Source organism: Salmo salar, chromosome 16 (assembly GCF_965601325.2).
Source record: "Salmo salar chromosome 16, fSalSal1, whole genome shotgun sequence".
Classification (NCBI taxonomy): Eukaryota; Metazoa; Chordata; class Actinopteri; order Salmoniformes; family Salmonidae; genus Salmo; species Salmo salar.
In genome coordinates this window covers 44,268,868-44,294,112 of record NC_138306.1, presented here as the reverse complement: position 1 = coordinate 44,294,112, position 25,245 = coordinate 44,268,868, and the positions used below count along the sequence as shown (strand labels likewise).

The window sequence follows — 25,245 nt, the reverse complement described above, 5'->3', positions numbered from 1 at the left end:
CAGGGATCCCAACCACCTCTCAGTCTACCATGACGGCCCAGAGCAGGCAGTCCACCCTGGTTCCCCTAACCCTGAACGCTGACCCACAGCAGTCACCGCAGCAGCTCTCCCCCACCCTATCGCCCCCTCTCAACATCCAGGTGAGAGGCTATTTCTACGGTCGCATTCAGCAGTGATATTATTGAACTTTAACAGAGGTTGTAAACAAGTCATTTTTAACATAGGGATATCACTTTCCGTAAATCTCTAACTAAAATAGGATTTTATCCCGAATGTTTTTAAAGGGCCAAAAGCATGATGTAACATTTTGATTCGTTAGATTGTTTAATCAACAAGGTAAATTCTGAGAAAGAAAGGTGCTGGTGTTCCCTAAACGGCTATGCAGACAAATTTATTTTCTCGACACTAAACTTCAAAAGGAGAACTGGTAGTAGTATTTTCAATTTATACTGAACAAAAAATGAACATTACATTGAAATAAATTAGGCCCTAATCTATGAATTTCACATGACTGGGAATACAGATATGCATCTGTTCGTCAAACATACCTTTTGACCATCATAGATCAGAAAAGCACCTGATGTGACCACCACTTGCATCATGCAGCGCGACACATCTCCTTCACATAGAATTGATCAGGTAGTTATGGCCTGTGGAATATAGTCCCACTCCTATTCAATGGCTGTGTGAAGTTGCTGGATATTGGTGGGAACTGCAACACACTGCCTCCCAAACATGCTCAATGGGTGACATGTCGTCTGGTGAATATGCAAGCCATGGAAGAACTGGGACATTTTCTGCTTCCAGGAATTGTTTACAGATCCTTGCGACATGGGGATGTGCATTATGCTGAAACGTGAGGTGATGGCGGCAGATGAATGGCACGACAATGGGCCTCAGGATCTCATCGTATCTCTGTGCATTCAAATTGCCATTGATGAAATGCAATTGGGTTCGTTGTCCGTAGCTTATGCCTGCCCATACCATAACCCCACCGCCGCCATGGGGCACTATGTTGACATCAGCAAATCGCTCGCCCACACGATGCCATACAGGACACGTGGTCTGCGGTTGTAAGGCTGGTTAGACGTACTGCCAAGTTCTCTAAAACGAATTTGGAGGCAGCTTATGGTAGAGAAATTAACACTTAAATTCTCTGGCAACCGCGCTGGTGGACATTCCTGCAGTTAGCATGCCAATTGTACTCTCCCTCAACTTGAGACATCTGTGGTTTTGTGTTATGACAAAACGGCACATTTTGTCCCCAGCACAAGGTGCACCTGTGTAAGGATCATGCTTTTTAATCAGCTTCTTGATATGCCACACCTCTCAGGTGGATGGGTTATCGTGGCAAAGAAGAAATGCTCACTAACAGGGATGTAAACAAATTTGTGCACAACATTTCAGAAAAATAAGCATTTGTTTTGTGTATGTAACATTTTTTAACTTTAATTTCAGATCATGAAACATGGTACCAACACTTTACATGTTGTGTTCATATTTTTGTTCGGTGTATATGTGAATTGAAAATGTGTTTTTTGCACATCTCAACTTTCCCTGAGACACCCTTCAGAGAGTGTGGTCATGTCCAGGGTCTGCCTTTCACCTTGTTGGCTCGGGGATTTGTACTAGCAACCTTTTGGTTACTGAACCAACGCTCTGACTGCTATTCTACCTGCCGCCCTATATACATGGCTAAATCGCTATGTGAGATGAGCAAGCGATGCCTACCAGGTGTAGTTTGGCCTTGTTTCCTGGAATGACTCAGCTAGCCAAGATCCCTCCAGAGTAATTTGGAGCTTTCAATTGCTCGAGGAAGGCATAACATCACAAACAATGCTCAGTGTGCGACGCTTTCAAATGTGAAACAATAACATTTCTCTGCCTATGGCACCAGTCTCTGTTTGTTCTGTCCATGACCTGAGCATCTTTCTATAATGTATTAAAGCCTTTGCGTCGCTGGGTGAAAACTAGATCTTAACAAGATATTTAGCCACTCTTGTAATGTATTGAAATGGAAGCGTAGTAGAAGGTGATTCATGAATTTTTATCAGTCTTCATCTGGGTGCTATATACTACATGAAGATATAGGTAATGTATAATTTTCCACTTAATTTTTATAGTACACTTGGGAAGATGAGAATATTTAGACAATTTACGTATTATTTGAGCCAACATCAGTTTTGGCAGTGGTACGTTTGCCAGCAAAGAGCAGTGCGGTAACTAACTAATTGGATATAATGTAATTGTTTCACCTCACAGTTACCCAAGTTAGTTAGCAAGCTTGCTTAAATTATTTACAGTTTTAAAGTTACCAAACGCTCTTACGTTATTTTGCTAGCTACTGTAACCCTTTTATAAGTGTTGAATTCCTTGTTTTCGTTTTCAGGTTAAGTTCAAGCTTTTTTCCCTTCCTGTATCGTTACCAGGCAGTGGCGATGGACGCCTTGACTCTGGAGCAGCAGCTATCCCATTACGCCTTCTTTAGCCAGCTGACAGCGCAGTCCCAGGCCCAAGTGCTCAATGACCTGCAGCAGCAAGCCCTGCCCCAGAGTATCAGGCTTATCACCCTGCCCCTGGCCACCACCACTGCCTCCACAGCCACCCAGTCCTCCCCAGTCAGCCAGATCGCAACGACTGTCAACATCAACTCGGTGAGTCGCACGCTCTGTAGACCAATGACACGGTGGAAAACTGAGCTGACAAGATCCAAGAAAAAGCCAGTGTTGTAGTCCTTGTTTCGATGAGACTTACCATGGGCTTTTTGTATGGTGCTCTACAGGGTGAAACGCTTTTGTTTGTGACATTGGAGGTGGGATTGTTGCTAAGTGTAAGTAGATTAGCCTTTTCCACAAGAGTATGGGAGGTGACATTACCAATAGTAATTCTCATGATTTTTGAGACCGCTGTTTCAGTCAGAACGATTGTCTAGATCAGTGGATCCCAAACTTTTTTTATAGTCCCGTACCCCTTCAAACATTCAACCTCCAGCTGCGTACCCCCTCTAGCACCAGGGTCAGCGCACTCTCAAATGTAGTTTTTTTTTACCATCATTGTAAGCCTTCCACACACACACTATACGATACATTTATTAAACATAAGAATGAGTGTTTTTTTTGTCACAACCCGGCTTGTGGGAAGTGACAAAGAGCTCTTTCAGGACCAGGGCACAAATAATATAATAATAATAATTTTGCTCTTTATTTAACCATCTTACATATAAAACCTTATTTGTTCATCAAGAATTGTGAATAACTCACCACAGGTTAATGAGAAGGGTGTGCTTGAAAGGATGCACACAACTCTGCAATGTTGGGTTGTATTGGAGAGAGTCTCAGTCCTCAATCATTTTCCACACACAGTCTGTGCCTGGATTTAGTTTTCATGGTAGTGAGGGAAGAGAATCCACTCTCCCATAGGTACGTGGTTGCAAAGGGCATCAGTGTCTTAGCGCGATTTTCCAAGTCAAGAAACTGAGCGCAGCCCAATCCAGAAATCTGGCAGTGGCTTCTGATTAAATCACATTTTCACAGAACCGCTTGTTGCAATTTCGATGAGGCTCTCTTGTTCAGATATCGGTAAGTGGACTGGAGGCAGGGCATGAAGGGGATAACGAATCCAGTTGTTTGTGTCCGTTTCGGGAAAGTACCTGCGTAATTGCGCACCCAACTCACTCAGGTGCTTCACTATATCACATTTGACATTGTCCGTAAGCTTGTTCATTTGCCCACAAATCAAACAATGATTGAAAGAACTGTGTTGTCCTTGTTAATGCAGACAGAAAAGAGCTCCAACTTCTTAATCATAGCCTCAATTTTGTCCCGCACATTGAATATAGTTGTGGAGAGTCCCTGTAATCCTAGATTCAGGCAAGGAAAAAAATCACCCAGATAGGCCAGTAGCGTGAGAAACTCATCATGCAAGTGGTCAGACAAGTGAAAATTATGGTCAGTAAAGAGAACTTTAAGCTCGTCTCTCAATAAAAAAAAATAAAAAACGTGTCAATACTTTGCCCCTTGATAACCAGCTCACTTCTGCATGTTGTAAAAGCATTACATGGTCACTGCTCATATCATTGCATAATGCAGAAAATACACGAGAGTTCAGGGGCCTTGCTTTTTCACTGTTGTGTCCAAAACGTCTTTCAAGCTGTCAGGCATTCCCTTGGCAGCAAGAGCCTCTTGGTGGATGCTGCAGTGTACCCAAGTGGCGTCGGGAGCAACTGCTTGCACGTGCATTACCACTCCACTATGTCTCCCTGTCATGGCTTTTGCGCCATCAGTCCAGATACCAACACATCTTGACCACCAAAGTCCATTTGATGTGTCAAAGCGGTTTAGTACGCTACAAATATCCTCTCCTGTTATCCTGGTTTCCAGTGGTTTGCAGAAGAGGATGTCTTCCTTAATTGACCCCCAACAAACGTAACGGACATATACCAGGAGCTGTGTCAGGCCCGCCACATCTGTTGACTCATCCAGCTGTAACGCATAAAATTCCCTGGCTTGTATGCCAAGCAGTAATTGTTTCAAAACATCTCCTACCATGTCACTGATGCATCGTGAAACAGTGTTTGATGAAGGCCTTGTCTGAATAGTTTTTTGGGGCCTTTTCCCCCCAGCCATATCCACGGCAGCAGGAAGAATGAAGTCCTCCACAATAGTATGGGGCTTGCCTGTCCTAGCCACTCAGTAGCTCACCATATAAGATGCTTCTAGCCCCTTCTTATTAATGGTATCTGTTGCTTTTATACGTCTTACTACTCAAACAGTCTTAATTCTTGCTCAAACTCCTGTGGCTTGTTTTTCAAATTGGCATGTTTTGTTTCTAAAAACCTGCGCAAGAGTGAAGGTTTCATAGAGTTGTGAGATGGTACTTTTGCACATATAACACACTGTGGCTGAGGAAAGGCATTACTCCCAATATAAGTGAACCCCAAATCAATGTAGTTCTCATCATATTTGCGCCTCTTCGACGGTCCAACGTCACTGTCTGTTGCTCGGTGCTTTCCCAGGTAAGGGGGCAGTAGCTCTTCGGCTGCATCAGATTCACAACTGTCAGTGTCCATGCTAGCTTGGCTAACAACAAATGTAGAATTACTGATGCTAGCATTGGATCTGCTCGTGGAAGCAGAACAACTTGTTGTCGACAGGTGCAGGTGTAGTACTGCTGGTAGTAGCAGTACTACCAGTAGATCTAGTATGTGTCTCCTATGAACGCAGGCCTTACTTTAAGCATTTATCAATTTGAGCAAGCAGAATGAGCAGCAGCCAGGTTTGGCTACTTACGGACCATTAGTGTAATTCCCGCGAGAGAGTAACGGTTAATGTGATTGGATGTTAATTATTTGACTAGGCTACCTGAATTTGACTTATTTCGCTGAACACTAGATGGTTTAATTTTATTTTTGGCAGTGAAACAAGGCTACTCAAGCGAGGGGGAAAAAAACCTAACCCAAATGTATAGACCTGTTGGAAAACATAAATGGACTGTTTGAAAATGTGACCTTTTTTTAAATACAAAAAAAAAAAACAATTTTTACATGTGAATCACGTTTTTATTTGGCGTACCCCCGACGGCATTGTGCGTACCCCAGTTTGGGAATACCTGGTCTAGATCATTGTGGTAAGTTCTCGTTTCATTTAAAATAATCAATTTATATCTGGAAATAATGAAATTATATTAGCTAGATAACTCGCTAGCAAGCTATAGCTGCGTACCATAACTTCTGCTTTGTTTAGAGATCAACAGGTAGGGAGGAATTACTTGACCCCGTAAGGTCTCATGTCGCATCTGCGGTGAAAGGTGACAGCTAGAGCATTGTTGTCAGACCATGAGACATCCAGAAAATCGGTCTTATCACAGAATTGTCGTAGTGTCCGAACGGTTTAGCCTACAAACTATTATTTCCTCTCTGTGGAAAGGTGAGACTCACGAACATGTACATGTTTTGCCCTTGGATGTCCACAGGCCTCACAAGACTCGTCTGAAGGTCCCCCGCTACTAGTTGGAAAAAAAGATATGGAGACTGTTTAGTGCCAGAAAGAAGGGGTTAAATACATGTACATGATCTCAGATATAGGACAGACACTTCAGAAAACAAACTTCCTTTAGAGTTTTTTGGGGGGACTGTCGATTGTTCCATGTAGTGAATCTGTTATTCAGTGCGTTTGCATGTGCTAATAGCAGTAAGCCCAAATCATTTATTTTATTACCTTTTTTTATACTTCAAGGTGTTTTCATACAGTCAAAAAATACTTTTCTAGTAATAAGAGTAGGAAAGCGGTCATGGGTTTGGACAATTTAATACACTGCAGTAAATAAAAGCTTGTCAGTCTTGTCCAGTCTACAGAAACCGGTGTGCGCCATAACCAATCATATCTACAGTACCCTCTATGCAAATAGGCCATTGCCATACGAGCCTCTGCCATTCACGTTGAAAGCTAGAAACATTAGAAAGCAGTCGCAAAAGCCACAATACACCTGAATGGTTTCCTGTAAATACCACGGGACTCGTCTTACTTTTTGGGAACTTTACATCTCTCCCTCAGTTGCCTACTGTATGCACATCAGCTACATCAGCTACAACAACCACTTCAACACATGTTAGGGACAGTTTGGTCCAACTCAAGATGTCATAAAAAAATGCACTCCCAAAGGTAAAAAATATTTCTCACATCACCCTCCCCTTGTACTGTAAAATAAATTACACACCCTACCTCATATAGATGAACTCAAATATTATTTACGACCACAAATAACTAACTGTAGCGACCCTGTGAATATCGACTTTGCCAGTTCAACATGCTCTTGAGGCACAGTTGATGACGCGCACGGCTTCGGCCAGAAGATTTAGGGTTCGCCGACCACAATGGACAAGTTCCTCTCCCTGCCTGTCTCATTACACTACGATCAAAGCCAGTTCCAGGCAATGATCAGCTAGGGGAAAATCTGATTTTCAACATTTTGATTATATAATATAAACTCAGCAAAAAAAGAGACGTCCCTTTTTCAGGACCCTGTCTTTCAAAGATAATTTGTAAAAATCAAAATTTCACAGATCTTCATTGTAAAGGGCTTAAACACTGTTTCCCATGCTTGTTCAATGAACCATAAATAAGTAATGAACATGCACCTGTGTAAACGTCATTAAGACACTAACAGCTTATAGACGGTAGGCAATTAAGGTCAGTTATAAAAACTTAGGACACTAAAGAGGCCTTTCTACTGACTGGAAAAACAGCAAAAGAAAGATGCCCAGGGGTCCCTGCTCATCTGCATGAATGTGCCTTAGGCATGCTGCAAGGAGGCATGAGGACTGCAGATGTGGCCAGGGCAATAAATTGCAATGTCCGTACTGTGAGACGCCTAAGACGGGGAGACGGGACGGACAGCTGATTGTTCTGGCAGTGGCAGACCACGTGTAACAACATCTGCACAGGATCGGTACATCCGAACATCACACCTGCGGGACAGGTACAGGATGGAAACAACTGCCCGAGTTACACCAGGAATGCACAATCCCTCCAGTGTTCAGACTGTCCGCAATAGGCTGAGAGAGGCTGGACTGAAGGCTTGTAGGCCTGTTGTAAGGCAGGTCCTCATCAGACATCACCGGCAACAACATTGTCTATGGGCACAAACCCACCGTCGCTGGACCAGACAGGACTGGCAAAAAGTGCTCTTCACTGACGAGTCGCGGTTTTGTCTCACCAGGGGTGATGGTCGGATTCGTGTTTATCGTCGAAGGAATGAGCGTTACACCGAGGCCAGTACTCTGGAGCGGGAACGATTTGGAGGTGGAGGGTCCGTCAAGGTCTGGGGCGGTGTGTCACAGCATCATCGGCCTGAGCTTGTCGTCATTGCAGGCAATCTCAACACTGTGCGTTACAGGGAAGACATCCTCCTCCCTCATGTGGTACCCTTCCTGCAGGCTCATCCTCATCCTCCAGCAAGACAATGCCACCAGCCGTACTGCTCGTTCTGTGCGTGATTTCCTGCAAGACAGGAATGTCAGTGCTCTGCCATGGCCAGCGACGAGCCCGGCTCTCAATCCCATTGAGCACGTCTGGGAGGGCTAGGGCCATTCCCCCCCCCCCCCCCCCCCCCAACAGAAATGTCTGAGAACTTGCAGGTGCTTTGGTGGAAGAGTGGGGTAATATCTCACAGCAAGAACTGGCACATCTGATGCAGTCCATGAGGAGGAGCTGCACTGCAGTACTTAGTATCTAGTGGGGCCACCAGCTGCATTGACTTTTGATTTTGCCCCCCCCCCCCCCCCCTTTTGTTCAGTTTGTCTTTTGTTGAATCTTGTTATGTTCATACAAATATTTACTCATGTTAAGTTTGCTGAAAATAAACGCAGTGGACAGTGAGAGGACGTTTATATATGCAACAACTTTTCCAGCAACATGTTTCTGTGCCAATGCACCACACAACCAATCAAACAAAGCATACCGACTTTGGGCACTTAAATATCATGGTTGGTGTTTTCAACACCACAATATATAGACTCAATCTCGACAAACAGAAAATACGTCCCTCCCTACAGTAACTTGTAGTCCTACCCAGTATCGAAGGCTTGACACATGCATGAGAGCATCCAGCTGTTCCATACGACTGTGTGATCACGCTTTCCGTAGCTGATGTAAGACCTTTTAAACAGGTCAGCATTCACAAGGCCGCAGGGCTAAACGGATTGCTGGGACGTGTACTCAGAGCATGCGCTGACCAACTGGCAAGTGTCCACACTGACATTTTCAACCTTTCCCTGATGAGTCTGTAATACCAACATGTTTTAAGCAGACCACCATAGTCCCTGTGCGTAAGGACACAAAGGTAACCTCCCTAAATGACTACCGACCTGTAGCACTCATGTCTGTAGCCATGAAGTGCTTTGAAAGGCTGGTCATGGCTCACAACACCATTATCCCAGAAACCCTAGACCCACTCCAATTTGCACACCGCCCCAACAGATCCACAGATGATGGAATCTCTCTTGCACTCCACTGCCCTTTCCCACCTGGACAAAAGGAACACCTATGTGAGAATGCTATTCATTGACTACAGCTCAGCGTTCAACACCATAGTGCCCTCAAAGCTCATCACTGAGCTAAGGACCCTGGGACTAAACACCTCCCTCTGCAACTGGATCCTGGACTTCCTGACGGGCTGCCCCCAGGTGGTAAGGGTAGGTAATAACTCGAGGTTGACCGATTTTATGATTTTTCAATACCGATTTATTGGAGGACCAAAAAAAGCAGATACCGATTTAATCGATTTAAAAAAAAAAATTTTTAAATATATATATTTGCAATAATGACAATTACAACAATACTGAATTAACAATTAACCCTGTTTTAACTTAGTATAATATCTATTTATTCTCAAATAAATAATGAAACATGTTCAAATTTGTTTTAAATAATGTAAAAACAGTGTTGGAGAAAAGTAAAAGTGCTATATGTGCCATGTAAAAAAGCAAATGTTTAAGTTCCTTGGTCAGAACATGAAAGCTGGTGGTTCAATATTCCCAGTTAAGAAGTTTTAGGTTGTAGTTATTATAGGAATTATGACGTGTCGACTAATTATTTATACCATTTGTATTTCATATACCTTTTGACTATTGGATGTTTTTATATGCACTTTAGTATTGCCAGCCTAATCTCGAGTTCATAGGCTTGAAGTCATAAACTGCGCTGTGCCTCAAGCATTGCTAAGAGCTGCTTGCAAATGTTGTAAAGTGCTGTTTGAATGAATGCTTACGAGCCTGCTGCTGCCTACCACCGCTCAGTCAGACTGCTCCACGAGCATCAAATATCAAATCATAGACTTAATTATAATAAACACACAGAAATAGCCTTTGGTCATTATTATGGTCAAATCCGGAAACCTATCACTATCATTTCGATAACAAAATGTTTATTCTTTCAGTGAAATACGGAACCATTACGTACGGGTGGCAACCTTAAGTCTAAATATTGCTGTTGCATTGCACAGCCTTCAATGTCATGTCTTAATTATGTAAAATTCTGGCAAATTAATTACGGTTTTTGTTAGGAAGAAACACAGTTCACAACGACCCAGGCGGCCCAAACTGTTGCATATACCCTGAATCTGCTTGCACTAAACGCAAGAGAAGTGACACTTTCCCTAGTTAATATTGCCTGCTAACGTGCATTTATTTAAACTAAAATATGTAGGTTTAAAAAAACATACTTGTGTATTGATTTTAAGAAGGGCATTGATGTTTATGGTTAGGTACATTTTGTGCAACGAATGTGCTTTTTTTCGCGACTGTGCCTTCTGTTAAATCATCACCCGTTTGGTGAAGTTGAATTAGGCTGTGATTCGATGATAAATTAACAAGCACCGCATTGATTATATGCAGCGCAGGACAAGCTAGTTAACTACACATGGTTGATGATCGTACTAGGTTAACTAGTGATTTATGTGAAGATTGATTGGTTTTTTTATATGATAAGTTTAATGCTAGCTAGCAAATTACCTTGGCTCCTTGCACCCACAAGGTCTTTTTGACGCTGCACTCGTGTAATAGGTGGTCAGCCTGCCACGCAGTTTCATCATGGATTGCAATGTAATCGGCATCCAAAAAGGCAGATTAACGATTGTTATGAAAACGTGTAATCGGCCATGCCTGATTAATCGGTCGACCTCTAGTAACATGTCTGCCACGCTGATCCTCAACACGGGGGCCCCTCAGGGATGTGTGCTTAGTCCCTTCCTGTACTCCCTGTTCACTCATGACTGCACAGCCATGCACGTCTCCAACACCAAGTTTACCGATGACACAACAGTAGTAGGCCTGATCACCGACAACAATGAGACCAGCCTATAGGGAGGTCAGACACCTGGCCATTTGGTGCCAGGACAACAGCCTCTCCCTCAACGTGATCAAGACAAAGGAGATAATTGTGGACTACAGGAAAAAGAGGACCGAGCACGCCCCCATTGTCATCGACGGGGCTGTAGTGGAGCAGGTTGAGAGGTTGAAGTTCCTTGGTGTCCACATCACCAACAAACTGACATGGTCCAAACACACCAAGACAATTGTGAAGAGGGCACGACAAAACCTATTCCCCCCCAGGAGACAAAAGATTTGGCATGGGTCTTCAGATCCTCAAGGTTCTACAGCTGCACAATCGAGTGCGTCCTGACTGGTTGCATCACTGCCTGGTATGGCAACTGCTCAGCCTCCAACCACAAGGCATTACAGAGGGTACTGTGGGTACCAGTACGTCAGAGGGTACCAGTACGTCACTGGGGCCAAGCTTCCTGCCATCCAGGACCTCTATACCAGGCGGTGTCAGACTCCAGCCACCCTAGTCATAGACTGTTCTCTCTGCTACCGCACGGCAAGCGGTACCGGAGCGCCAAGTCTAGGTCCAAGAGGATTCTAAACAGTTTCTACACCCCCCCCCCCCAAGACCCTGAAACCGCTGCTGCTTCTCTGTTTATCTATGCATATTCACTTTAATTCTACCTACATGTATATATTACCTCGACAAACCAGTGCCCCCACACATTGACTCTGAACCGGTACCTCCTGTATATACAGTTGAAGTTGGAAGTTTACATATACATTTAAACTCAGTTTTTCACCATTCCTGACATTTAATCCTAGTAAAAATTCCCTGTCTTAGGTCAGTTAGGATCACCACTTTTATTTTATGAATGTGAAATGTCAGAATAATAGTAGTGATTTTATTTCAGCTTTCATTTCTTTCATCACATTCCCAGTGGGTCAGAAGTTTACGTACACTAAATTAGTATTCGGTAGCATTGCCTTTAAATTGTTTAACTTGGGTCAAACGTTTCGGGTAGCCTTCCACAAGCTTCCCGCAATAAGTTGGGTGAATTTTGGCCCATTCCTCCTGACAGAGCTGGTGTAACTGAGTCAGGTTTGTAGGCCTCCTTACTCGCACACACATTTTCAATACTGCCCACAAATTTTCTATAGGATTGAGGTCAGGGCTTTGTTATGGCTACTCCAATGCCTTGTCTTTGTTGTCCTTAAGCAATTTTGACACAACTTTGGAAGTATGCTTGGGGTCATTGTCCATTTGGAAGACCCATTTGCGACCAAGCTTTAACTTCCTGACTGATGTCTTGATGTTGCTTCAATATATCCACATAATTTCCCTACCTCCATGATGCCATCTATTTTGTGAAGTGCACCAATCCCTCCTGCAGCAAAGCACCACCACAACATATGATGCTGCCACCCCTGTGCTTCACGGTTGGGATGGTGTTCTTCGGCTTGCAAGCCTCCCCCTTTTTCCTCCAAACATAACGATGGTCATTATGGCCAAACAATTCTAATTTTGTTTCATCAGACCAGAGGACATTTCTCCAAAAAGTATGATCTTTGTTCCCATGTGCAGTTGCAAACTGTAGTCTGGCTTTTTTATGGCGGTTTTGGAGCAGTGGCTTCTTCCTTGCTGAGCGACCTTCCAGGTTATGTTGATATAGGACTTGTTTTACTGTGGATATAGATACTTTTACACCTGTTTCCTCCAGCATCTTCACAAGTTCCTTTGCTGTTCTGGGATTGATTTGCACTTTTCGCAACAAAGTACATTCATCTCTAGGAGACAGAACGAGTCTCCTTCCTGAGCGGTATGACGGCTGCGTGGTCCCATGGTGTTTACACTTGCGTACTATTGTTTGTACTTGGAAATTGCTCCCAAGGATGACCCAGACTTGTGGAGGTCTACAATATTTTTTTATTCTGAGGTCTTGGCTGATTTCTTTTGATTTTCGTATGATGTCAAGCAAAGAGGCACTGAGTTTGAAGGTAGGCCTTGAAATACATCCACAGGTACACCTCCAATTGACTCAAATTATGTCAATTAGCCTATCAGAAGCTTCTAAAGCCATGACATTTTCTGGAATTTTCAAAGCTGTTTAAAGGCGGTCAACTTAGTGGGTGGTGAAAGTGCAAGGTGATGAGCTTGATGCTCCTTTCAATACATACTGAGGGTCTTATGTGACAATGATGCTTGGCTGCCGTTAGACAAATAAAAATGATCTAGTAGGCTTTAACTGCGCTGTATCTGCGAGCTGTTGGCTAGAATGGGCACAGTCACTATACCTACACAACATTTTGTGGTAAAACCATCAGTTCGTCTAGAGTTGAAAATGAGATGGAAACCCATTTAACTTGTATTCTTAGTCAGTACATGGGAATTTAACCGTGAAAGTTGTGCACTATGTATTTAATTAAAACATTTAACTAGGCATGTCAGTTAAGAACAAATTTGTATTTACAATGACGGCCTACCAGGGAACAGTGGCTTAACTGCTTTGTTCAGGGACAGAACGACAGATTTTTACCTTGTCAGCTCAGGGATTCAATCTAACAACCCTCCGGTTACTGGTCCATCGCTGTAACCACTAGGCAACCTGCCGCCCCAACATAATGGTTCACCAGCAGCACCAAACATCAACAGAATACTTGAAGCTACAGCCCAGCCAAAAAAACGTTGTAAAAACTCCCTCACACTCATTTGGAGGTCAAGCATTTTTTTGTGTCTGTAGCTACAGTATGTTATTGTATATGTATTTATAAAAAAGAAAAAGGGACCATAATGGGAATAAGTCTGACTTTATTATGCAATCCCAGTGACTAGTGATTGAAAGCTTTTTATTTGTCAGTTAAAAATAGACAATCTGTCAAGCGGACATTTCACGAATGGAAAGAGACATCTGTTACATAACACGAAAAAGTAGACTGACATTCGGAAACAAATAAAATTGGATTTGACTATTTGTCACATTTCACCGTACAGTGAAATAAATGCTTACTTTTAAAAGCCCTTAACCAACAATGCTTTAAGAAGTTAAGAAAAAATGTGTTAAGTAACATTTTTTAAATAGAAGTAACCAATAATTAAAGAGCAGCAGTAAAATAACAGTAGCGAGGCTAAAGTTGAAGTCGGAAGTTTACATACACTTAGGTTGGAGTCATTAAAACTAGTTTTTAAACCACTCCACAAATTTCTTGTTAACAAACTATAGATTTGGCAAGTCAGTTAGGACATCTACTTTGTGCATGACAAGTCATTTTCCAACAATTGTTTACAGACAGATTATTTCACTTATAATTCAATGTATCACAATTCCAGTGGGTCAGAAGTTTACATGCAGTGAAGTTCATCATATTTCATCTGTAGCCTAATAAACTGCATGCTTTCTCATGTCTTGACCTTTTTTATCCGACATGAACTTTACTCGCATGAAATGTTTGGATGGAATTATGTTTTGGACAGACGTGCGCATGTATACAGGTAACTTTTGAAGTAGCCTAATCAGATGAACATTGTGATTGATTGGTTGTGGTTATGCCACATATAAATACATTTTTTTTTTAAAGTGAAATGGTAAATATTTTGGGTATATTGAAGTGTTAGGTTCTAGGTGCATGAGGAATAGCGGCCATGAGGAATAACTGGGCCAGCCGGAAGCATGTGGGGCCACATTATTATAGGACGACTTGGGAGAGTGAGGATCTGCAACAGGACATCTCCATATCAGAAGAAACAATACAGCCAGATAGGCCTACTGCTGTGCCTTTCTAGACCTTGTTAAACTGTTGAGTAAACCCACAACTCATCCAAATGGAATGAAACATTCACATCACAGGGCTTTTGCGCCGTTATTCAAATAACATTTTCACTGTAGCCTTGAGTAGAATTTTGTACTATTGAAAACAATAATGTAATTATTCATTGTGTTGTAGGCTAGTCTAGGTAGGAGAATTGTATTGTCCCTAAATAAGATCAATAGTGGAGCATTTGAGGTGTGTCTCATGTCTTCACTGTTCTTTCATGCGCAATGATGCAACTGACCTCCCCGCTGAGTATCAGCTATTCCTATTTGTTTTTGTGGATTGCTTGTTAGCCTATTGCAGATCTGGACAAAGTATCCACCTACCACTATTGTCAATATGAATGGTGGCTAGAGGGCAGGGTATGTAGACTATATTGACCTGTGGTATAGTAAAAGTTAGTGTGTGGAAAAGCGTAGGGGAGGAGCGTGCAAGGAGATGAGGAAATTTGGCAAGGATGGAAGACCCAAAGTAAAAGCTGAAAAAGAGCAAATGTGAACCAGGGGGGAAAAAAATGCACTACCCTCCCATGTGCTATATATATAAAAAAATTATATATATATATATAATTTTTTTTAAACACAATCCTCCCCGAAGGCAATAAAATCATTTGGACAACCTTCTCCTATTTTAGACCATAAAACCCTCTAAATATGTTGGCAGTCAGAATTTCACCGGTACTGCTGCAGCCTGCCTGCCAGCTGCCAATGCCTGCTTCTGTCCCCAAGTTTTTTGACCGCTGAATGGGATTTACAGCTAGCTTGCCTGCCGATTTGTTTTTTTTTTTCTTGTTTTTTTTTTCTCATATATATATATATATATATATATATATATATATATATATATATATATATATATATATATATATATATATATATATATATATATATATATTATTTTTTTGGAACATCCCAAATGTATACGAGACTAACATATGCTAACTGTAGATAAATCGTTCAAGTTCAGTACAGTTAGCAATAAATGTGACTCACTTAGCTAACTGAACAAATACAATCCTTTTGCTGTACCCACCAAATCTGCTAACAGATGGGGGGGGGGTCATTCTACTCATCCAGACTATATTCAAAATAAATAAATAAATAAATACATATTAGTTAAGCTAGCCTATTAGCCACGTTATGACTTGATCATTGCCTTTTCTAGTTTGATGGTTTTGAGATTCCCTGTCTTTTTGTCCAAAATATTGAGTGAGTGCCAACTGAATGGCAGGCAGCAAATAATGTAGCTTGCCAGCTGTGATTTACAACCAAACAGCAGTATTTAGTGGACTACCAAGCAATGTATTGGGGCATTCATCTATTCTGCCAACAATGTCAGACTATAAGCAATGGAATTTTGAATCAAATAGAGACTATTTTTAAAACCTCTTAGGAAGTTGGTGAATTTGATATTTTGGGCTGAGTTTTTTTTCATACAGTATCTGCAAAGTAGCTAAAATGGTGTCATTTGCACTTTAAGATCTGTGCAGTCTCTTTACACAAGTTTCTTCTGTTGGATAGAGTTTCCTGCTTGTTGATACCTTGACTGTTTATACCCAGTGAAATTCTAGCTCCAGCAAAGTTTGGTTCATTGGTCCCCTTCAGCAAGGGCTGATGTTTTTTTGGGGAGTGAACTGGTCTGTGATTTAGATGGTGTAAGAGCCCACCTTAGACTCTCCTTGGGCCCTTTCTGAGTGCTCTGTGTCTAGGATTATGGAACTCTGCACCGGTTAACACTCTTCCCTCCAACAGTACCGCAATCAGACTGGCTCTCCAGCCAATCAGTCTCCAACCTCCCCAGTCTCCAATCAAGGCTTCTCGCCTCAAGTAAGGGCGAAACCACCAAGATGCTTTGTTGGGGAGGGCTATAATTGGTCTAGCTGCTGCTCATCCCAGCCTCTCGCTCCCCTCCATGGTGTCAGCAATCCCACCCCCATCTCCTCTCCTCCAGACCACTGCTCGCTGTCTGCTTATCATATTGGCTCAGGTCTTTGAGTGTTGTCGCATAGCAGCTTTTTTGTGTTTTTGCTTGAACCCAATATACACTGGGTGTACAAAACATTAAGAACACCTTCCTAATATTGAGTTGCACCACCCACCTCTACAAGGTGTCAAGCATTCCACAGGGATGCTGGCCCATGTTAACTCCAATGCTTCCCACTGTTGTCAAGTTGGCTGGATGTCATTTGGGTGGTGGACCATTCTTGATACACATGGGAAACTGTTGAGAGTGAAAAACCCAGCAGCATTGAAGTTCTTGACACACTGGTGCGCCTGGCACCTTCTACCATACCCTGTTCAAAGACATTTCAATCTTTTGTCTTGCCCATTCTCCCTTTTGAATGGCACACATACACTATCCGTGTCTCAAGGCTTTAAAATCCTTCTACACTGTTATGAAGTGGATTTAACAAGTGACATCAATAAGGGATCATGGCTTTCACCTGGATGCACCTGGTCAGTCTAATTCATGGAAAGAGCAGGTGTCCTTAATGATTTGTACACTAAGTGCATGTCCTGTGTATATGCAGCACCTACATAGAACCTTAATTATGATCATTTTTAGTTAGTCCAACACGTTGATAGCAGCTTTGGTTGTTTCCTGTTTTACGTGGCCTTGTTTCCAGCATATTTTACAAAAAAGTGTCAGAGGTTTGGGAAATAGGTTTGAACTCTTTCTAGTTCTGTTCCTCTGAAAGTGTTTGATTCCATGTAGTGTAGCTAGCTGTAATAATGTAATCTTCCACAAACTTATTGTGCTGATTTTTTTATTTATTTTTTAATCTTCTATTGTGTTACTGAATGCCAAAGTTTGGTGTGTTTTATATTGGTGAACTTTGGCAATTAATATATGCTTAGAAAGTGGATACATCACAAAATGTGCCAAATGGTACAGTGAGGGGGAAAAAGTATTTGATTTTGTACGTTTGCCCACTGACAAAGAAATGATCAGTCTATATATTTGAACATTGAGAGACAGAATAACAAAAATCCAGAAAAAAGCATGTCAGAAATATTATAAATTGATTTGCATTTTAATGAGTGAAATAAGTATTTGACCCCTCTGCAAAACATGACTTAGTACTTGGTGGCAAAACCCTTGTTGGCAATCAGAGGTCAGACATTTCTTGTAGTTGGCCACCAGGTTTGCACACATCTCAGGAGGGATTTTGTCCCACTCCTCTTTGCAGATCTTCTCCAAGTCATTAAGGTTTCGAGGCTGACGTTTGGCAACTCGAACCTTCTGCTCCCTCCACATATTTTCTATGGGATTAAGGTCTGGAGACTGGCTAGGCCACTCCAGGACCTTAATGTGCTTCTTCTTGAGCCGCTCCTTTGTTGCCTTGGCTGTGTGTTTTGGGTCATTGTCATGCTGGAATACCCATCCACGACCCATTTTCAATGCCCTGGCTGAGGGAAGGAGGTTCTCACCCAAGATTTGATGGTACATGGCCCCGTCCATCGTCCCTTTGATGCGGTGAAGTTGTCCTGTCCCCTTAGCAGAAAAACACCCCCAAAGCATAATGTTTCCACCTCCATGTTTGACGGTGGGGATGGTGTTCTTGGGGTCATAGGCAGCATTCCTCCTCCTCCAAACACACGGCGAGTTGAGTTGATGCCAAAGAGCTCCATTTTGGTCTCATCTGACCACAACACTTTCACCAGTTGTCCTCTGAATCATTTAGATGTTCATTGGCAAACTTCAGACGGGCATGTATATGTGCTTTCTTGAGCAGGGGGACCTTGCGGGCGCTGCAGGATTTCAGTCCTTCATGGCGTAGTGTTACCAATTGTTTAGTTTTCTTGGTGACTATGGTCCCAGCTGCCTTGAGATCATTGACAAGATCCTCCCGTGTCGTTCTGGGCTGATTCCTCACCGTTCTCATGATCATAGCAACTCCACAAGGTGAGATCTTGCATGGAGCCCCAGGCCGAGGGAGATTGACAGTTCTTTTGTGTTTCTTCCATTTGTGAATAATCACACCAACTGTTGTCAACTTCTCACCAAGCTGCTTGGCGATGGTGTTGTAGCCCATTCCAGCCTTGTGTAGGTCTACAATCTTGTCCCTGACATCCTTGGAGAGCTCTTTGGTCTTGGCCCTGGTGGAGAGTTTGGAATCTGATTGCTTCTGTGGACAGGTCTTTTATACAGGTAACAAACTGAGATTATGAGCACTCCCTTTAAGAGTGTGCTCCTAATCTCAGCTCGATACCTGTATAAAAGACACATGGGAGCCAGAAATCTTTCTGATTTGAGAGGGGGTCAAATAGTTATTTCCCTCATTAAAATGCAAATCAATTTCTAATATTTTTGACATTTTTTGTTGTTATTCTGTCTCTCACTGTTCAAATAAACCTACCATTAAAATGATAGACTGATCGTTTCTTTGTCAGTGGGCAAACGTACAAAATCAGCAGGGAATCAAATACTTTTTTCCCTCACTTTAAATAGTACTGCACCTAGTCAGTTTAAGGCATGAAACAGCATTGCAGTTGCTAGTAGAGAAACTGCAGAAGCCAATTAACCTCACCCCACAGTAAGCCAAGTTAGCTACTGTAGCTAGCCAAAGTCATTTGCATTTATTTGCTGTCGTTAGTTAGTGCTACACCATTGTTTTGCTAGCTTACAATGTCATCCCTCTAAAAATGGCGATTGTGACATTTCTATATTCTAAATGAAGGCCTATTGCTCCAGATTTTTATAATGTTAGGGTTCACATCTTACTGATGAAACATTTATGTGGATGTGGCTCTTATGAATCATGCTGTGTCTGGTAATTTTGGGCCTGAATAGGCATTATGAAGTGTTATGAGATGCTGCTGTTTGTGCCATCATGAACAGCCATATACCTAACGGTAATTGAATGGCTTGTGAATTGCCTTTTGTGATGTCTCATGACTGTAATGTTCCCTTATTTATCCCTCAGATACCCAAGAAAAGGCTTTACCCATTGACTGTAAGTCTATTAGTTTCCATAACCCTTTTTTTTTTAAATATTTTTTTTTACTTTAATCAGATGTCAAATGTCTCTTTCAGCACATTCCAATGGTGGGCAGTATATTTGGGGATTCTTTCTACGACCAGCAGCTAACATCAAGGCAGACCAACGCTCTCTCCCATCAGGTGACTTAACCCACACCAAACTAGGCCATGAATTATTTCACAGCCACTACATCCCCACGTATTACAACTTGTGCCTGATCTCTGTGTTCTATTCCCTATTTTGACCTATTACATGGTTTTTTTCCACTTGCTTAGCTCGAGCAGTTCAATATGATTGAGAACCCGATCAGCTCCAATAGCCTGTACAGCCAGTGCTCCACCCTCAACTATACACAAGCAGCTATGATGGGCCTCACAGGGAGCAGCCTGCACCACTCCCAGCCGTTGGGCTACGGTAGCCATGGCAACATCCCAAACATCATCCTCACAGGTACTGAGCAGCAGCTGAGTCGATTAGAGAGCCTGTCATGTAATTCAACTTAGTCGGGCACTGTACACACCTATTCAAGTTATTTGTTCATCCTGGCTTGATTAGTCAATTGTTTTATGAAGTTTGGCCAGTATGAGTAAAACGTGTTATGTAAGATTAATTGTATTTAGTGTCTCTTGTTACAGATTCTTTGGGTGAAGACTGTTACTTAATGTAATACTGTTAATTAACTAGCAGCTGCTTTGATTTAACGAATCTCAAATGTTTCCCTAATTGTTGCGTTTTAGTGACAGGCGAGTCTCCACCCAGCCTCTCTAAGGAGTTAACCAACTCACTGGCCGGCGTCGGAGATGTCAGCTTCGACACGGACTCTCAGTTCCCATTGGACGAGCTGAAGATTGACCCCCTCACCCTGGACGGACTGCACATGCTCAATGACCCCGACATGGTTCTGGCCGACACTGCCACTGAGGACACGTTCAGGATGGATAGGCTGTAATACAGAATGCTGTAAGTGGCCAACAACAAAAAAGAACCCTAGGAAGAAAGGGAAACCAGGCATGGCAGGGTGAATCATCTACGCAGTTGCATGGCCATTCAGCTATTCAACCTCGCACTCACCCTCAAGTCCTTTGAAATGATGAGCCACCAAAACCCATTGTGGAGAAGGACATGCAATGGCTTGTTAGGGTCAGGAATGGAATTGCTGTAATTTCCAATGAGATTGTTGGTTGGTCAGAGCTTTGCTAGCTTGCTGCGTTATCTATAATTACTTACCACATATCCCAGTGTCACACTGATAACAGATCGTATATCTCCTTTTGATTTTCTTTGCTTTTTTTCTTTTTCTACAAATCTACATGCATTTAAAAAGCGAGAAGCCACTAGGAAGGTGAGCTGCACCATACCTATTATCATTCCTTACCAACCATACAAGCTTTATACTTCACACTCAAAGCTTTATTTTTATTGACAACCAAATGTTAATGTTTGCGTTATGCGTATGTTGGATTATGTTCTGTTTAAATGTGTTTTTATTTATTAAAATATTTATTACTTCAGTTGAATGTATTTTTTTGTTGCATTTCAAAATGTGTTTGAGTTCGAAGCCAAAATGTCTCTGCTCTAACTGTATTGTGCAAACTACACTGATTATGTATCTATTAATTTAAGTTACATATTTATGTATTAAGCTGCTCTGTTAAACTTAAGGAGTACAAATCCTCCCCATGTTTGCTCTTACGGTTGCCAGTTGCTACGACATCTCGCTAGATAGAATCAGATAAGGCCTCTTAAAATATAGGATAGGATCTGCAATTGTTTTCATCACTTAGAATTGTGTTTTCATCACTTACATGGGCCGCAATCGTTGTTTCGTCTTGTGCCAATGCTGTTTTTAAATGTATCATAATTAATGAAAAGCATATACAACAGATGCTTATATTTAGCTGCTCATAAGCTTAAACATAGAAAATGCAAATACCCAAACTAGATGGCCATAATTCTCCTTTGCTCTTTGAACATGTATATCCAGATTGAATGCCTCCTGAAAATCTGAAGGATACAAACTCCTCAGAAACCTGTTGAACTTGTCACTGTGAGATCACCTGATTTTGCCTTACATATTGAGTATTATACTGTTTTTAAGTGTAACTAATGTGACAGTGTATTTTCTTAACTTCTCGTAACATTTTCTTGTATTTGAGAGGAATTTTAAATCCTAGTCAGTGACAATATTTGTGGTTATGTAGTGTAAAGTTTGACATCACTGTACTGTATTTTGTACTGGTACACTTTCTAGATGAGTTGTGGGTGTTTTGTAAAAAAGGAAATGTTGATTTCAAATTTGTGATGGAGAGTGCAAATATGGGGAGGCTTTCTTCTCCTTAAAGGGAAACTTACAAACGCAAATACAATTATTTTGGTAGACAATTGTTATGATAAAATAACAATTATTTATAATTAATATTTGGTTCTTCCCTCCAGATTAGTGGCTGGTAGAAAACTATTTGAACCATTCCATTTTATGCACATAGCAAAATGAGTCCTAAAACACATGTAGAACTTTGCAAAATTGGTTAAAAAGGGCAGAACTTTTGTCTATATGCTAACTTGTAGAGTTGAAATACTTTAACTTTTTATTTTACTCCATCTTCCCCTCTGTTTCATATTCTGACATTTCTGTTTTGAAAACTAATATAGTGAGATGGAAGTAAGTGAAGAGCAACTTGGCTAAATTGGATGTTTCCTTCTATGGGCTGAGAATATGTCAACCATTTATTTGTTTGGTAAAGAACACAATATTCAATTTTTTTGTTTTTCTCTTAACCTTTGACATTTTTATACTGTAGCTATGTTTGATCATGTTTCTACTGTACAGTGAATTGTGTGTGTGTGTATATACAGAAAATGTAAATGTTAATTTATTTACCTAAATCCCAATGTGGGAAGAGGCATAGTTCCCCAACTATAAACTTAATGATAAGTACAAATATATATTTGAGAGAATATTTGATTCTTACACAAATCAGAAATGAGAAATCATACCATTGCATCACTAGAATATATAGAAATGCATCGTTATACAAAAAACTGTTTGAGCCAAACTGCAATACGCCAGTATGCTACTTTCTTACAGTGCCATCCAGATTAATTCTCTGCAAATAATTTTTGTTCATTTTTGTTTCTCAACATTTTCCAAAATGTCCATTCTGATATCCTGTACATAGGCTATAGCTGAAACAAAATGACCGCATGACAAAAATGGAAGTGTACCTCAGAAAAAACCCTTCAAATCAAATGTTTGGTCACACATATTTAGCAATGTTATTGCGGGTGTAGCGAAATGCTCATTTTCTATGCAGGTTTGATTTAAATTGCACTCTGCAATGTAGTAAAAACAGAACACCCCATCAAATTATGCATGTGTCAGTTGTTCCTAATGATTCACATAAATGGTTACTTTTCAGATGACTGTGTTGCCTCCATTTATGCATAATGCTAGCTCATTGCGGAAATAAGAATGTATTTGTGTAACGTCTTGGAATTTCTGTTTCACCAAGTGACAAAAGCATTTTTCTTGAATATCTCTTACTAACATCGATTTGTTGTTCAATTGAATTGGCTGTTACTTGCTTTTGAACCTAGTTCTTCACTGTAGCACTTCATTGTGGGTTTTAAATAGTTGTTCTTGTAAGGCGAACCTATTCTGAATCCCATCTTCATAACACAGACGTTTTTTAAAAGTGGTAGTTCACTCCTTAGATTGAAGATTTCATCTCAAAGTTGTCTGTTGAGATGAAACCATTTCAAAAAGCGGGTTGATGAGTTAAGGAGCCAACTTCTTTCAAATTCTTAATCAACTTTGAATTTCCTGATCCAGAAAAAGTTTTCTAGCCTAATCAGAAACCATGGCAACAAATCCTCCAACTCCAACCGGCTTCATTGCAGGATAACTCAACTTATATCTTGAACTTGGAAATTCACATTGTCGTGTTCTCAAATAATCAAATCAAAACAATGGATGTGGATAAAAGCTGAATAGTTGATGTGATTTATAGCATGCATATTGTAATTAGTTTGATGCAACTTTTTGTCTTCAAATGACCACCCAAATTACTGAGCTACAAGTGTAAACTGAAAGGAAAAAATTATGGAATCCGATGGTGTGCATCTTTTCCATTCCTTTAAGACTGAGGCACACTGAATAGCTAGAGCTACAGAACGTTAGGCTTGGGCCATGGACTCCTCTTGACATTAGACCACAATATAACATCTTCTGACAAATTTAGACTTTGTAGTGAACTGTCACTTTAATGGCCTGGCAAGATTAAAAACAAAACTAGTTTCTCAAGCTACTTAAATATGGCGCTTACAGTTGTAGTCAAACTTGGCACTGTTCACTGTTGGTTTTCAAGTGTATTTGTTTGATTTACAACTGCACATGACCAAGAGAGAGAATTAAATTTAGATTTTCAACTTAAGTAAAAAATTATTGAATTATTCAAAATTCAAATGAATTTGGTTGGAGGCAAGTGATTCTCTTTTACTGTGTAATTTCTCACCTGTGGTAAGTTGCAGGTGCCTACAGGGTAAAAATAGCCATTCAAACAATTCTGAAAAGAGAACATTCTACTCCATTGCACTCAATTGTAAAGTGCCTATATATTTCACTGAACTCTGTATTTGCAGTAAAACTTGACTGTCGAGAGCTTACTGTCAGTTGCATGACATGACAGATGTTATATGTAGTCCCTATTGCTGATGCGGGTTTATTGAAAATGATTCAGCACTATCATGTTGACTTCAACAGTATGCGTATGATCTATGGCTAGCTAGCTAACATAAATTGAGGCATGTTTTGAAATCAATTCTAAACAGATATCAGTTACTGTGATTGCATACAGTAAGACATATTCTATGTAAGGTTTAACAAACATGTTTATTGTATTGTATGTGTTCTTATTCTGTTGCTTTCTCACTTTATGGTCACCTGCCTTGTGAATGTGAACAGTGACTGTTCTGTCAATGCTGACTGTTTTACCCCAAATTCGAAGAAAGCGTATAATGTATATTCTTTTCTTTTTGTAAAGCCGGTAATTTTAAATGCGACTTGAAAGCATATTCCTTATTTTGGGATGCAAAACCAGAAAGGGCTTATTCCAATGCAGCTTGTTTTCCCATCATGTTAAAAAAACGAAATTGCACTCGATGTATACTTACTTGTCGATCAATGTACCATACTGCTCTGCATATGCATGGGAAGTGGAAATCTAATAAGGTGATGTGGACTCCTGTGTTGACAGTAGTTATTGAAATAAACTGACTGAAGTGAGAATGTTCTCTCACTAAGTATACTGTCACTGCCTGAGTACCTGTCACCACAAATTCCCTCAACTAATAAGGTAAACATTGACCAATTGCAAAGGAACTTAATCTCAAGTGATTGAAGAATTCTGTTTTGTTACCCATACTTTAAATGTATTAGTATGAATCCATATAATTGCCTCTAGAACAGTTGAAGTTGGAAAACCTAAAATGACGCTTTTGGCAAGTATTTCCAGTTTTAATGTAAAGAAAATCTCTTCTTGGTCAGCTTTAAGTGGGTATCACATATTTAACCATTGTCCTGTAAATCATATTCTGAGATGTAGTATTTCTTTGTTGCTATGTGAAACTACGT

At 41.0% G+C, this 25,245-nt stretch overlaps 1 protein-coding gene across 1 annotated transcript in view; it reads left to right on the top strand.

Annotated features, from left to right (window-relative positions):
- LOC106573895 (CREB-regulated transcription coactivator 1) overlaps positions 1 to 23,031 on the top strand; it is a 39,201-nt gene extending 16,170 nt beyond the window's left edge. The window contains exons 9-15 of the mRNA XM_082962741.1: positions 4 to 140; positions 2,430 to 2,654; positions 16,381 to 16,455; positions 19,557 to 19,586; positions 19,667 to 19,753; positions 19,889 to 20,063; positions 20,351 to 23,031. Of these exons, the coding sequence (XP_082818867.1) occupies positions 4 to 140; positions 2,430 to 2,654; positions 16,381 to 16,455; positions 19,557 to 19,586; positions 19,667 to 19,753; positions 19,889 to 20,063; positions 20,351 to 20,562 (941 nt within the window). The 3' untranslated portion in view covers positions 20,563 to 23,031. The remainder of the gene's footprint in view (positions 1 to 3; positions 141 to 2,429; positions 2,655 to 16,380; positions 16,456 to 19,556; positions 19,587 to 19,666; positions 19,754 to 19,888; positions 20,064 to 20,350) is intronic.
- The last annotated feature ends 2,214 nt before the right edge of the window (positions 23,032 to 25,245 follow it).